At 34.3% G+C, this 14,696-nt stretch overlaps 1 protein-coding gene across 4 annotated transcripts in view; it reads right to left on the reverse strand.

Annotated features, from left to right (window-relative positions):
• Positions 1-13,679, reverse strand: part of Gaba-b-r3 (gamma-aminobutyric acid type B receptor subunit 3) — a 60,064-nt gene extending 46,385 nt beyond the window's left edge. For all 4 annotated transcript variants that reach the window (XM_070294082.1, XM_070294083.1, XM_070294085.1 and 1 more), the window contains exons 1-2: positions 12,669-13,679; positions 4,816-7,085 (exon numbers count right to left, since the gene is read on the reverse strand). In XM_070294082.1, the coding sequence (XP_070150183.1) occupies positions 4,816-7,032 (2,217 nt within the window). In that variant the 5' untranslated portion in view covers positions 7,033-7,085; positions 12,669-13,679. The remainder of the gene's footprint in view (positions 1-4,815; positions 7,086-12,668) is intronic.
• Positions 13,680-14,696: the final 1,017 nt, after the last annotated feature.

Genomic DNA, 14,696 nt, shown 5'->3' on the forward strand with positions numbered 1-14,696 from the left:
CACGGTAATCTCTTTCGGAACGGATTTAGGTTAATTAATAAAATCCCTGGAAAGTGCGAGAACAAATGTTTCTCGTAAAGCTTGTATTAATCAGAAATTAAGAGATCATATATTTCATCCGATATATTAAGTTCTAGCATATAACATTTTATTGTAATTTAGATTAAGAAAGTTTTAAGATTATAATTAATAGTCTTTACATTTATGGTTCTCTCGAGCTATATGTCATTTAAGAAGATATCCTTTCGTCGAATAAATTCATATGTTGCGTACTATCGTAATACTATGTACATAAGTACAATTCGACGATTGTATTGCAGATACATCCATGTTGTATAAAGCATAGTTTACACTCTCGATACATTTTCTTACGAACGTGAATTTTTGGATTCGTTCTCGCTTCATCTTTAACTTTTAAGACAAATTGATAAAATATGTTAATGATCACTCATGTTGAATTCAATTTTTTGGAAGATACATTGCGGAGTTTTTAGCTATTTTTCTATTTAATTCACGTTAGATTCTGCGATATTCCAGTTTGTGATAATACACCGATATTTTCAAGTGAGTCAGCATAGAGTTGGATTGTTTCTCCACTTTAACGTATGGAATCTGCCAAACTTCTCGAGAGTAAGTACGAAAAATTGGCGAATTTCTTTTTCGAACATTTTTGGCCATAAATTGGTTGAATAATAGATAGCTCACAGGACTCTTTCGGCTACTCATAATGTGTATCTATCAAAATTTATACCGAAGACATAAAGACCATGAATCAGCGCCCATAATGCAACTTGCTTTCGATGATAGTTTTGAAAGTGAAAAATCGCGCGAGTTTGAATTTCACGAATAATCCGAGATTTATTCGCGCTTTTCTGCTTAGTAATGTGGAAACATGAATTCGAATTAAATGAATTTATTATCCACCATTTCTGATATAAAGCTTTCCAGCAACGTTTATATCAGAAATAAAAATTATAAAATATAATAAATGTGTTGTTACAATTCTTATAGAAATAATTACGGACAACAGTTGTTTCTATATATATATATAACTCTGCTAAAGTTAAATATATTTTATTTAATATTTTAAATTTTTTCGCCTATCTAAATTAATGTAATTTGACATTCGGATTGAGATCATGGAATAAGACGTAATTAGTCATCAAAAATCAATTAAAGTAATTAAAAATTAAACAAAATTATAATAAACTTATTATTATAATAAATTATTATAACAAATTTACAAAATTGTATAATATAATTTTCTCAACGATTATGTCTTGACGTTGGTGGGAGGACTTAATACCTAGAAGGTTTATTCTAAAAGGAAAATTAAGTATCCAAACGATTCGTAACAAGGCTGTAAAAGCATATAACTCGTAAAAAACATATTTAATGCGTTGGACGCATGCTTTAGTGCGTCGATTTTTAATTAAAAAAAATAATAATAATAATTAGCGAATAATTAGGTAAAATTACGTCTTTGCGTAATATTTTGATTTCGTCCCGACAAGAGCGGTCCACCTGGAATCGGTTAAAATTCGATCAATTGTTCAATAAAGGCAGAGTGGAATTATCTATATATAACTAGATATTAATCTATGTCTCAGACAACTGGATGTTGTTATTGAAAAAAAATTTTATAAGGGTCAAATACGATATGAAAATATAAAAAGTTTATAATTTACAGTTAATTTATTCTCGCAGTGTGAAAATGCTATAAATTCGTTATCTCTTTTGAATCTCATTCATTATAATTGTCTCACCCTTCGATACGCTTCTGAGCGTGGTGAGATAACGCGCAGCAAGGGTTACGATCAATGCGAATACGGATTTTGCACGGACAAATACAGTTTTGCGATTCACGACTCGCATTACGACTAGCAAATTCGTTTGTCTCTCATAATTTCATAATTCATATTGTGCAATTTAACTCTGAATATTTGCAAGACACGATTAAAATCATTTTCTGATTAGAGTGATTAATTTTTTAAACAATATTTATTTTTTTAATTTTTAAACTTATTAGGTGTGTATATATATATATATATATATGAGTAAAATAAAATTTTGAAATAAAATTTTCTACTTGCATCGCTCTATTAAATGAACACCGCAGCACATGAAACTATTTAGGATTTAGTGCCACGAAGGCGTACCACAGCAAAAACTTTCAAGCTCATAGCGATCCTCTCGACGCTTTGCCTTTATCCCTCGAGTAGGAAACAAAACATCGGTTTAATCGCGCCATGCTTGTGACCAGACCGCAATTCTGGTTGCCACCATCCTCTTTTAAGGTAAACACAGGGTCAGTTTGTTTTGTAAGCAGCATTCGGTATGTATGCGCGAGCTCTCGCCAATTTACTATCCGTCTGTATTTGAGATAGTCGTCAGAGCGCGAACTGGGCCAGAACGATTAACGAGACTTTCATTATCGTAAACGAGATTTCTTTTTTGTCTGCTATATCTACACACGGAGATCAAGTGCGATCAATTTTGACAAACAGATCTTATTCTTTGTGTGTCATGTTTCAATAGTCTCAAACGGATAAGTTCTAATCTTATGGACATCTTGTACAATATATTGGAATAATCTTAAAATATTTTAACGATAAAGAGATATGTATGTGAAGTTGACAGAGTTCTAAGTTCCGCAAAAATTTTTCTTGAGAAACGCGAATACATATATGCATAGCAAAAAATATCTAACGAGAGAAATCGTGTGTCAGAACGATATTGTGAGAATCAGAAATCTTGCTAGACGTGAAGATGTTCCAATAATTTTTTATTGACAGATTCACAGGAAAATATTAAAAAATTCAAAAATTCAAGGAATTGTTTAAGTTAAATTTTAATTATATATTTTCTATATTTTTTATCCTTTCCTAAAATAAAATATATTTATATATGTTATCGCGTTTTTACGTTATTGTATTATTTTTACATTATTGTATTTCTTTTTAAATAGATTTTATTGACGCAACTGTGTGTAACCAAAGGACGAGATGCGCGAGAGAACTGATCGATATTATTAAATTTCAAAGCGCAGTCTGCACGAGCATTACGAAGAGTATGCGCTGGAAGTAAACTGTTGGAACGCGTATGGTAGTTAGATCGCACTGTCGGAAGATGTTCAAAGCTGTTTCGGAGCGAGGCATCTGACAGCGGTTTCGATTTATCGTCACACGACAGGGAATTTACCTCTAGATATCAGGAATAGTTTGGAAAGCTCAAAAAATTTAAAAATCATAGATCCGAGATTAATATCTATCAGGTTCTCAAGAAGTAAGATATAAACTGTTAATACTTGAACGCGATCTCGTTTCGCATCCTTCCCTTATATCTTATATTATGCAAATCCGCACGAGATTTCCTTACATTGCATATTACATGGCATTTTCGTCAAAGCAATCGTGCGTGAAGCTGTTGCAAATCTCATCATACGCCTCTATATCATATACGCGAGCGCATTACACGCCTCGTAAACAACCGCGAAACTATTTTTCACCGATTATATTAGCGGATGTGTAGAAAAATCTTCCTCCCTCAACAGCACAATGTTTTTACCGGAAAAAAAAACTTTCCAATTAAAGCCCGTTTGACATTTTATTTCAACGAACTCTCGGTCGCTAATTACCGAAAGAATGATATAATTTAGGCAGCGATGTAGAAAAGCTCGATCCGTCGAGAGTATTACCCCACATATAATGCTCGATCTATATATCTCGCAGATTTCGCCAGCAGAAAAAGAAATAATACTACTGAAATTATCGTCATCCCTCTTTCTTTCTCCTCTCTTTCTCTTTTTTCGTGTAAGCTTAACGTCGTTCACGTAACGATGTAACTGGTGATATCATCTAGACGCCGGCATCGAGCTGTATTTCATAATTTTTCGGCAAAAAAGATGGGCACATACCATAAATACATTCTAAAACGTTTAAGCGATGCAAGAGGACTGAATGCGAGCGGACAGGAAGTTGCTACTAATAAAACTATAAGTTTCAAATTGGAAGTTTTGAGAATCTTGAATGTAATGTTTTAGTGACAAGATCTGAAAAATTTAATTCTTACTTTTTGTAATTTCATAAAGAAATCATATAATGTTTCGTATATCTTGCTCCACTAATAAAATAGAAAATGTATAACTGTACGTACAATATATTTATTGAGACAGTTATATAAATTCTTGCATTCTAAAATATTCTAAAATAAAGATATTTTCTACAAAGAAACAAATATGAGCTAAAACTAGCCAATTACTGTGATATTCTATTACTTTATATGCATTTTACATTACATGATGTTAGATCTGAACAGATGTGAATATATTATATAATCAATATTTTCAATATTTGCTGGGGAAAAAAGCAATTTATATGGAATAACATTAAGCTGGTAAATCCGTTGTGATTTATATATAAGTTAGATCGTACGCTGCTCCAATAATTTCTTGCTACTGGGATTTAAAAACAGACAGGACTTAATGCAATCTCATAGATCATACTTTGCACATGTATTGATAATCGGATACGGAATTTAATTGTGAATAGGAGCAGATCGATGCACAAGTACGGGGTTATTTCGAATAGAAACGAAGTTATTTTTTGTATTAATCTGCTTCTCGATCATACAATTTCTTTCTCATTCACATTTCATTCTCATATATTACATTCTTCTCTTTCGGTTTATTAAAATACAGAATTTACATAAAGAAACAATTTTTCCAATTATATTATTTCTACCGTTATTAAAAGGAATATTTTACTGTTGAATAGTCAGCTAGACAACGTTTATTTTACTAATTGGCTAACTTACCTTAGTATCATTGTAAATAAGTTGCAGACGGAAACGTTTCAACACATCTAACTCGTTGACTCGCTCGACTGCTAATTTCGCTGCTTGAAGCTCGCAGGATCCTTCCAGTCTCGGTACCGTCCCGTATGTCATCTCGAAGAGACCCAAAATGGTTATATTTGTCTTTTCTATCGATCTTGCACTTGGCACCGTCACATCGATCTCCACCCTTCCGTCGGAATCGTTCTTATCCTTCTTCGTCACGTTCTCGAAGTCACCGTACGTGATATTTGGGGTCACCGCAAGTTTTTCGGAGCTCGATTTGATGCCGGAGGACGACGTATCGGGTAGCCAGGACTCGTCGAAAGTGTCATTTTGCTTCTCATTCCTTTCGATCGTCACCTCGCTTCTATTATTCTCTTCATCCATCCCGACGACGTCATCCGTTTTGCGGTGACGATGAAGCACGTTTCTGCTGGGACTCTTGGGTAGATCGAGAAGCACAGTATTTGGATACCATGTGGATATTTCTTCAAGTACATCCTCCTTTTGCGGACCAAAGTGTCGCCTGTCAAACTTTTCAACCTGCGGCAGCTCCGGCAGCGACTTATGATTGATTTTTACAGGGAATTTCTGAGAACCTTCGAAGCCTGTGAAAGGCGTTTCGTTGTTAATGACGTCGATATCGGTATCGTTGTCGTTGACAGATATCGTCGACACGACGCCGACTCGTGCAAAATAGCCTTCATCTTTCCTATTGTCATTCAATTCCTTCGCTCTGCCATATTTTTTCGTTCTAAAAACGTTATCGTTATTATTCGATTTGGAGCAGGCGCTATCGCGACAATCTACGGTGGAAATTTCTGTCTCATCGGTATTCAAGTTAATCTCGGTTCGATTCTCGATTTCCGAAATTCCGTCCACTTCGACTTGGTCCTCGATGGAAGCGGTGCTGACATCGAAGTTATCAGCAACCGTATTAATCGCCATTGTACCGACGTATGGAGTGTACAAGTTTGTAGACTCATTAGCGATGTTGAAGTTGTCGCTCTCGCTGAGGAGATAATCAACCGTGCTCTCGGATCTACTTGTACGATTATCAAGAGCGTAGATATTGCGGCCGTCCAAATGAGTTTGCCTCGTGCTCTCGAAATCGACAGTCTTGCGATCGCTTCGATGCATTATCGAATCGTCGCCGCGCCGATTTGCCGCAACGTCAATCTCGCGCTCGCTCGATAGACTTAAGATCTCGTCATCGCGCGAATCTCGTTGAGCTGTAAAATCGTTCGTGCGTTCACTTACCCGATTAACGGATGTTTCGGCGAATAAATTATCGGTGTTTAAATCCCTTTGCTTCGCCTCATTAAGATCGACTTCATTACGATCTCGTCGATTTCTCGTCGGTATTGCCAGATGATTGACACTCGAAGCCTCGTGCAAATGCAACTGATCGATCGGAGCTCTGATTAATGTACCCTTCGTATCGCGATCGTGAACAGAGCTCTCGAGTAAATTATCGGCACTTTGACGAGGTCCATCTAAAATCATCGAACTTGCATCATTATCACTATCCTGATCGTCTTGAAATTGCACTTTGCTCACAACCTCATTTGCCGAGAAGTAAGGAGTAGCTTGAAGCATCGACACACTACGTTGCTTCCTGATCAATTTATCTAAACAATTCTTCGCGTTCTTCTCACTTCGCTTCATATTTTTAAAATTAATTTCGTTGCTAACTTGCAGATTTTTCGCAGAATCGTCAAATTGATTGTCAAATTTTGATTTTAGATAATTAATTTCAAAATGCATTTGATCGGCGCGTTGATCATTAGGGATAATGGTTACAAAAGTATCATCATCGACATCATATGTTTGTTTTTTCATATCGCGATCGAATTGGATTTTAAGCAAATCACTGGAATGATGATCACTGGTCACGTCGCTAGTACTTTGACCAACCATATTCGAAACTTCGTTCTCGCGTTGCAGCCATTCCGAGATCACTCCGGGAGCATCGAGATTCCTCTGCTCCATATATCTTTTTGCCTCAGCGTGGTAGGGAAGCGCGCTCAGGTCACGGCTCTGGGGTTTTGTCTTTTCGTCGCACGATAAAACTGTACGGAGAGAAGTAAGGCTGAGAAGGAGGAGGGTCAGGCAATGACTTGCGTGGAAGGCTCCGGAGGAAGAGAACAACAGGAGGAGACGAGAGAAATGCCGCTGCGTGTGGACGCGCGTCATAATCAGTCGTCGATTTTGTGACGACTCGAGGCGCTCTTCCGGTTTCTTCTCATCTGCAAAAAAAGAGATTCTGCCATGAGTTGAATCTGAATTGTGAAATTTGCAGATGTTAAATTAATATTTATAATGCATGATTATAATTATTTTAATCAAATTAATTTAGAGATTTTCTTTTAATTATAGCATTTAAGATATTTAATTATTTAAAAATTACATTTTTGTAAATGTGTTATTAAATGTGACACATTTACATATGAGAAAGGTTCCTTAGAAATACACATATGATATATCTACATCAATTTGATGAATTTTATTTTTTTTTTTTTAATCTGATAATCTTTGATCTTTTGATCTTTGAAAAATAAATCAGCATCTCAACCCCGTATAGACAACTAACTTGCAAAACTATTTGATTCTTTTTTTATTTATATGAAAAGTTTATTCACTTGTGTTATATGTATAGATACCTTTCTCCGCTCGGTATCAAAAGCTTCTCGAGCAAAGCAAAGTTTTTCATCGATTTCCGTAAGAGCAGTTTACATTTAATTTACATTCGGGAACTCAAGACCTGTTTTTACAAAAAAATGAATGCATGTGTACGCCTCCCAGCCTCCTTCCTAATTAATTATAATCTACAACTATTATCGGGTTATATAGGAATTGTAACAAAGTTTGCGCTTCGTTTTATAATTGGAAAATAGAATAATCTGCTAATGGAAATATATTCATACATAAATACCCCACCAGTTAACTCGATATCACGCTTGAGAGATTCGATGTTCTCAATTTCAAATAATAGGCTTACGAGAATGAAATAATTTTATTAAATTGGCAAGCAAGCACAAATGAAATTCAGATAGAGGTATTACGTCGAAAGAAATATATAACTGCGACACTGTATTACATTTACGAGCCTCTTTAAAACGTCTCGAGAATTTTACTAAGAATTTAAAATTCACCGTATTAACTCGTTAATCTCATTTTTCACGCAGATCTTATATTTGCGTGCAGAACGTTCAGAGCGTATAATACGTAGATTTAATGATATTTCCTAAAGCGCAAAAGTAAAAGTTGCTTTTGTCAGCATCAAAATTTAAAAATCAATTATTTTTATTACAACGTAATATCGCCTTTACGGCACATTCATAATATCTGACTTGTAATAAGACCAAAATAGCTTCTTTTTTTTCTTCATTTGAATAATCATTGTATCTTTGCGAACAGCAGATTGCCTTCAGTATCTAATAATATACGAAATACATTAGAGAATATATTACGAGAAGTAATATTGCGAAAGAAAAACGATCAAACTAATCTATACCGCAGTAATCTGATTTCCATCGGCAGGTAATGGGGTTTCAAACGAAATTAGAGAGAAGTCTTCAGGCTGAGCGAGATCAAATCGTTATCTGCGACGTTATTACGCGGGCGAGATGGCTTGCGAAAAGTTATAAAATCTACATTTCTCAATCATACAAATGCTAGAGATGTACATGTTTTTATTGAACGAATACAAATGTTGTCGAATACAAAAGGATTCGACATCTTTTACAATTACGAAAAGCCGATGAGGTTTACGAGTAAATGTCCAGCGGCATTTACTGCCCTTTGTCGCAGTCGAAAGATCCATTAAGACGTAATACAGTTATACGATAGTATCCCGAGCGCTAGTAACGTTGTTAGCTTCAAATTCTGTTATGAAGGCGCACGAAATGTTTCGAAGCGCGGCGAACACTCTAAAGTTTTTCTTTTTCACAGACGGAAAGAATTCGAAGGAGCTAATACGGATATTAAGTCTTATTATTTCGTTACTTTTTTCATTTCGATTCAATATTACGAGATTTTGCGAGCGCGAAATTGCTGTCTCTTGTCGAAGAAGTGAGTGGCTCATTTGATGACACACACGTTCGTTCCTTAACTCAAAAACTTTGTCGCGTAATCTGCTTAATGCTAGCGCAATGTAAAAGTGAGGACGGTACGAGAATCGCAAAGCGGTAACGTAACGAGCTCGCGAACTTTTCGCTCGAGCAATGAAATTGTTGACCTCGCTTAAATGTTTTTAATGCATATCATAACTTGACAAAACATTGGTACAACTAGGTGACTGTAATTAATTTTACATGTGTATATATATATATATATATACACGTGAAATTAATTGCAATCACCTTGTTATACCAATATTTTGTCAAGTTATGATATATATATATATATATAATTAAATATTTAACAACCTGTATGTGATATTTGTAATATGTTCTTTTGCTGTAAAATAAAATTATGTTGTAATTTTAATGGCAGGCAGTGTATGTGTGTGTATATATATCTTTCAAATATAAATATAAAAGTGTTAAATAATTAAGTTATGTAAAAATAAATTAGTTCGCTATAATTTTCAACTCAATCTATATATATTATAACAGAGTTTCATTAAATTTCCATTAAATATATAGATTAGACAAGAATATATAAAATATCTGAAAGCTTATCGTACATCGTATGTTAGATTCCAAACGAAGTGTACATATGAATCAGTGACAGCAAACAAAAAGAATGATAAATGGCTGAAAAACATTAACATCGGAAATGCCAGCACAATGAAAAAGAAATATATATTTTTTTTTATAAATGTATTTATGTTTACAATCGCATATACATCACGTATAGCTATTAACTTACGTTGAACTTAATTATTTTTTCTCTCAAGGTCCGAATAAAAAATTATTATTATAAAAACTTTGCATCAAATCAATTTATAACTTTATAAAAATAAACTGAAATAATAAAAATAAAAAATAAATATGAATAATATATATGGAAATTTAATATGTAGAAATGTATGTGTATAAAAATTTTGCAACACTATACCATATAAAAAAATCGTGTATATATACTTATTTTTTAGATTTTATACTTTAATCCACTTCAGCACCCTCTATAAAAATACAATTCCATTTAGTTATGCTATTAATTATTATTAATATCTTTTCTTTCTCTCTTCCTTTCTCTTTCTTTCCTCTTTCTTATAAATCACATTAAATTTATGAGGCACAATTTTGAATTGCATCATTATTTACTCGGCCTGGGATAAATCTTACTCGCAATAAAACTTTTTATTTTGATATTCTCGCGACAAGCGAAGGGTAGAACCAACATTCCCCTACCGTCTTGCCAATTGACATAAGAGCAAAAGATGCGAAATCTCATACAAGAATAGATATCCGTCGAATTTAACCTATCGTAAATTGTAATCGTGCATCCTAAGTACGCCTTAATGAAGGTAAGCGAGTAACTCAATTCGAACAGAGATAGCGAGTGATGTTATTGAACGGATAGTTTCTTATTGTTGCAAATTTGATACAAGTTATTTAAAATTTGAAATTTGGTTATCAAATTTGAAATTTTATATTGGAAAGAAACATATAAAAATTTAATAAATATATTATATTATACAGAGAGGATTTGTGTGCTATTTCTGGTATCCAGAATCTCTAGAGGAATTCCTTCGAAATTATGTGTGGAAGTTCAATATTGACTTCTGGAACACCTGCTTGCATTGAGAACTTATTATGATACGACATGAACTAAACACAACGCGATTAAATATTCAATATAATACATAATATATGAGTAAATATAATTTTATAATTACGGATCAGAGATTACACTCTAATGTTGTATTAACATCATAATCTTTTATGTGATAATAAGAAATTTTTTCTAATTTATCATTGAAATTGATACACATGTAGTTTTATTAAAATTATTTTCTACAAACATGTCTTCGTTACGATAAAGTGGCTTGAGAATATTACTGGAGTTGATTGAATAAATAGAAGAAGAAAATATAAGAAAGAAAGATTAGAAAGATGTGAAGATATAGATCTCTTTAAGTAACTTTCAGAATTCTATTCTCCTTAATTGTGAAAAAGCATCTCAGCTGATATTACTTATTTTAAATGATTAGATGTTTATTAAATGACGGCAGATTAATGGTTTAGAGAAAATTCTGTCCATTTTACACATCTATCAGCTTTAAAAGTTTAGAATGCATATTATTGACTGCATTTTTATATTTTTATAATTTCTTTCATTCTTAATTGATCAATTGAGCTTTTAAATATAAGACTTGAGATTTTATAATTAAATGTAAATTGTTTATCAACTAAAAAATTGTTGATTCATCTTATCAGTTAAGTTAAAAATAAATGTGACTTAATATTTAATGCGGGCAGATTAGTGTATTCTGATTTTGAAACTTTTCTACGACAAATTCATGTCAAATTTCAGCGGGACGGATCCTATACAGACAGTAGACAGATTCTAAGGCCGAGATTACATTTAAATTTACGAAAATTTTGTCAAATTGAAAAGTAAACCGATAGATAATCACGGATTACATATTAAAATAATTTCACGTTTCGCATAATGAATATTATTTCGCGAACTGATTGACATCTGTATTAACATACGCTTAAATCGTTTGAATCATCAAATCGTATAATTATTTTCAATTGATAGATGAAAGTTTGCCAACGGCAAATTAACTTCCTTCTTTTTTTATTTTATCTTAATTTATAATTTATATAGATCGGAATATATCAAATAATTAATATATCGGAATACAATTTATTCTACTGTTTTAACCAAACCATTATATTTATAAGAAAAAAATCAAACAACCTGCCTCAATCCACATATCTGAATCATATATACGATATTAATCCGTTTTTTGTATTCAAAATTAGACAAACAATATTAGAGAAAGTTGCTGAAAACATTCACGAAAACAATACTTTGAATTTCAACGATTATCCTCCGCCAAGTTTTGTCTCAGTTCGCGTCAGAAGACTAAAAATATCGAGCTTCTTCAGCGTCATCGCGAGATCATGCCAGCGGAAGTTTTAAGTGAAGAGCGCGTTTTCTTAAGCTGCGTGTACTAAACTAAAAGGGAAAATCCGAGAGAAACGTATGGCCGTCAAGTTATTGATAATTTTGAATTTCCCGCGGAAGGAAAGCCGATACAGTTAAAAATATGATCTCAAGCATGAAACGTAAAGCGTTTTTATAACATGTATATTTTAGCGATAAATTACAAGAGAAACGTCAGTTCTTGTATATATTTTTATAAATAAATTATGCGTATATAGACCAATATATAAGATATTCCATTTGTTTGAGATACATTCGGCAATGAATTCTACCATCGAAAAATGCAATTACAAATTAAATTATTTCTCAAATATAATATACACGCAATTACAATGAGTTGTTTTTGTGCGTCGCGTCGGAATGTGTTACAGTCGAAATATTAATGTAATTATATAATGTACAATTGTAACTGCAATGCGTAAACACTGTTGCATTTGTGATAAAACAGTATATATATATATATAGCAGAGAGATTATTAATCGTTTAATGTGCATGCGTTGTCATCGAGAAATGTTTTTGATATATTATTCAAAAAGCTCCTAATAATAAACGAATTCACTCGACGCAGAAAGGATTGCATTAAATACCGGGTATTTGTAGCGTCACGAGACGGATAAAGACGGGTAAGAGTTGTTAAGCTCCGGAGTTGTTAAGGTACGCGCGCCTGAAAAGGTGTAATAAAGCGGGTAAGCAGGCGAATTACCGTAAAGTTGCGCGGCATTCCTCTCTAAGCCACATTTCTCTCGTGCACGGTTTCACTAGAAATTGATTTCGACGACTCCTCTTGCAGGTGAGATTTTGCTTTGCGTTATTTGGTCGATTCTTGTTTTAGCTCGGTGAGTACACCGTTTTTGCTAACGTTGCGAATTAGCATCGAGCAGGCTGACACTTGATGTAGGATTAATCCCGTTACCCTTCTGGTCCAGGGAAGTGTCACCGAGTTCTTTATCACAGCGCGATTTATGTATCGCACGACACATCCAATTTACGCATCGGACAGGGATATCCAATCGAACTTTTGCCCTTTGATCCGACTGTGAGAATTGCCCCCTCTGATTGTACCACGCAATTGTACTTTGTGATGTTAGGACACTCATCAATTGATCTTGAACCGGATAATCTATGCGCACTGCAATCACTGAGATTTTATCCCTAATGAAATTAATGTAATCAACATATGGCGACGCAACATGATTAAATAAATAGTTCAAGGTATATCTACAATTTTGAAAATGTATTAATTATTATTTTCCGGAATAACGCGGAATTGAGAGACAAATCTTTCACGAGTAATCTTTAATTAATTGTCTTGTTCACGAGTCGCATCGTTTAATTAGTGACGTCAGATCCGCAATGAAACGACTAATCGTTTTAGTTTTGGCGAAGTAATTCGTACCGCGATACTATTTTCGGAAAAGTTACTAATGCAGAGCCACAATTCCCCGCGCTAAATTTGCCGGGTAAATTAGTGAAACGATGCATCATATCCCTGGAGCCTATTCCAAACATGACGCGTATACATCCGTCCAAATTGCTGCCTATGTTTATTGCTTTCTTTTCTTTCTCTCTTTTTTAACAAAATATACGAGAAATGCAAGCGCAGATGATGACAATGTTCGATTTCTTTCCCGATAAACTCTGCTCGCGTTTTACGATGCGAAAAGCTTCTGCAGGATACTCGCGTAGGTAGCAGCTATCAGTGTAACGTCTTCTCTCGATCGGAGCGAAAGAGCAACCGCGTCGCGTGGTGGCGGTTCGCGCACTGTTACCCCGTGATATTCGCCAACCCTTGTCTACCAGGAGGAGTTTCAGAACGGCGGTATCGGCAATGCGCAGCCGCTCGCGCTTCCCACAACCCCTAACATTCGGGTACGCGAGAGGAAATCCCCGAGTCAGCGCTCTCCCCCGTGCAGTAGAGATATGTGTGGATCCTCGATCCTCCTTTCGCAATCTCATTCGCAAAACTCCGGATCCAAACGATACGCGAACATTACGACCCGGACATTCGGTACCATATGCGTCGCTTGACGCTTTTCGCATGAGAAAGTTCCTTTCAAAATTTCGATGAATTTTTCCCGCGTTCTACGAAACTTTGGAGATTGTGTTTTCGCAAGCGAGTCTATATTTCTCTAGCGAAAGGATAAATAATTGATGCGATTAATTATAGATTGTAAATCGTATTTTGTGTGCAGGCTGTAATAAATTTTTAATAATTTATAAAGTAATCATTTATCGTTTATATATTAATCGTACAATATTATAAAGCTGTATACAATAATAATTGCTTATTCCGAACTCACATTTGTCATATATAACAGTATATATCAGGAACTACAATTAAAACTTGGCTCCTTTGCCACATCCTCTTTAATTAATAAGCCAAATTCTTAATCAATGCCAAGAGCAAGTGAAGTGAATGAAATTGTATTTGGGAGAGTTATATATATTAATATCATTTATTATTCACAGTAAGAGCTCTCTCAATATTTTCGTGCTCAAAGTTAAAGTGATTTCCCAAACGTTTTGAACTCTCTCTCTCTCTCTCTCTCTCTCTCTCTCTCTCTCGTATAGAACTCTCCAATTACCACGGCCATTTTAAAAGCTTTTCCTCTTAATCTCATGGTGATTAAATCCCTCCTGGCACAGTTATCCACATAATGAAAAGTGATCTCTACGAAATTTTCAAATGGCAGTCGGAAATGGTTTAGAACTATAAGTTGCGGTGGACGAA

Source organism: Polyergus mexicanus, unplaced genomic scaffold, assembly GCF_030449975.1.
Source record: "Polyergus mexicanus isolate NDT 795.1 unplaced genomic scaffold, iyPolMexi1.0 SCAF_4, whole genome shotgun sequence".
NCBI classification, from domain to species: Eukaryota; Metazoa; Arthropoda; class Insecta; order Hymenoptera; family Formicidae; genus Polyergus; species Polyergus mexicanus.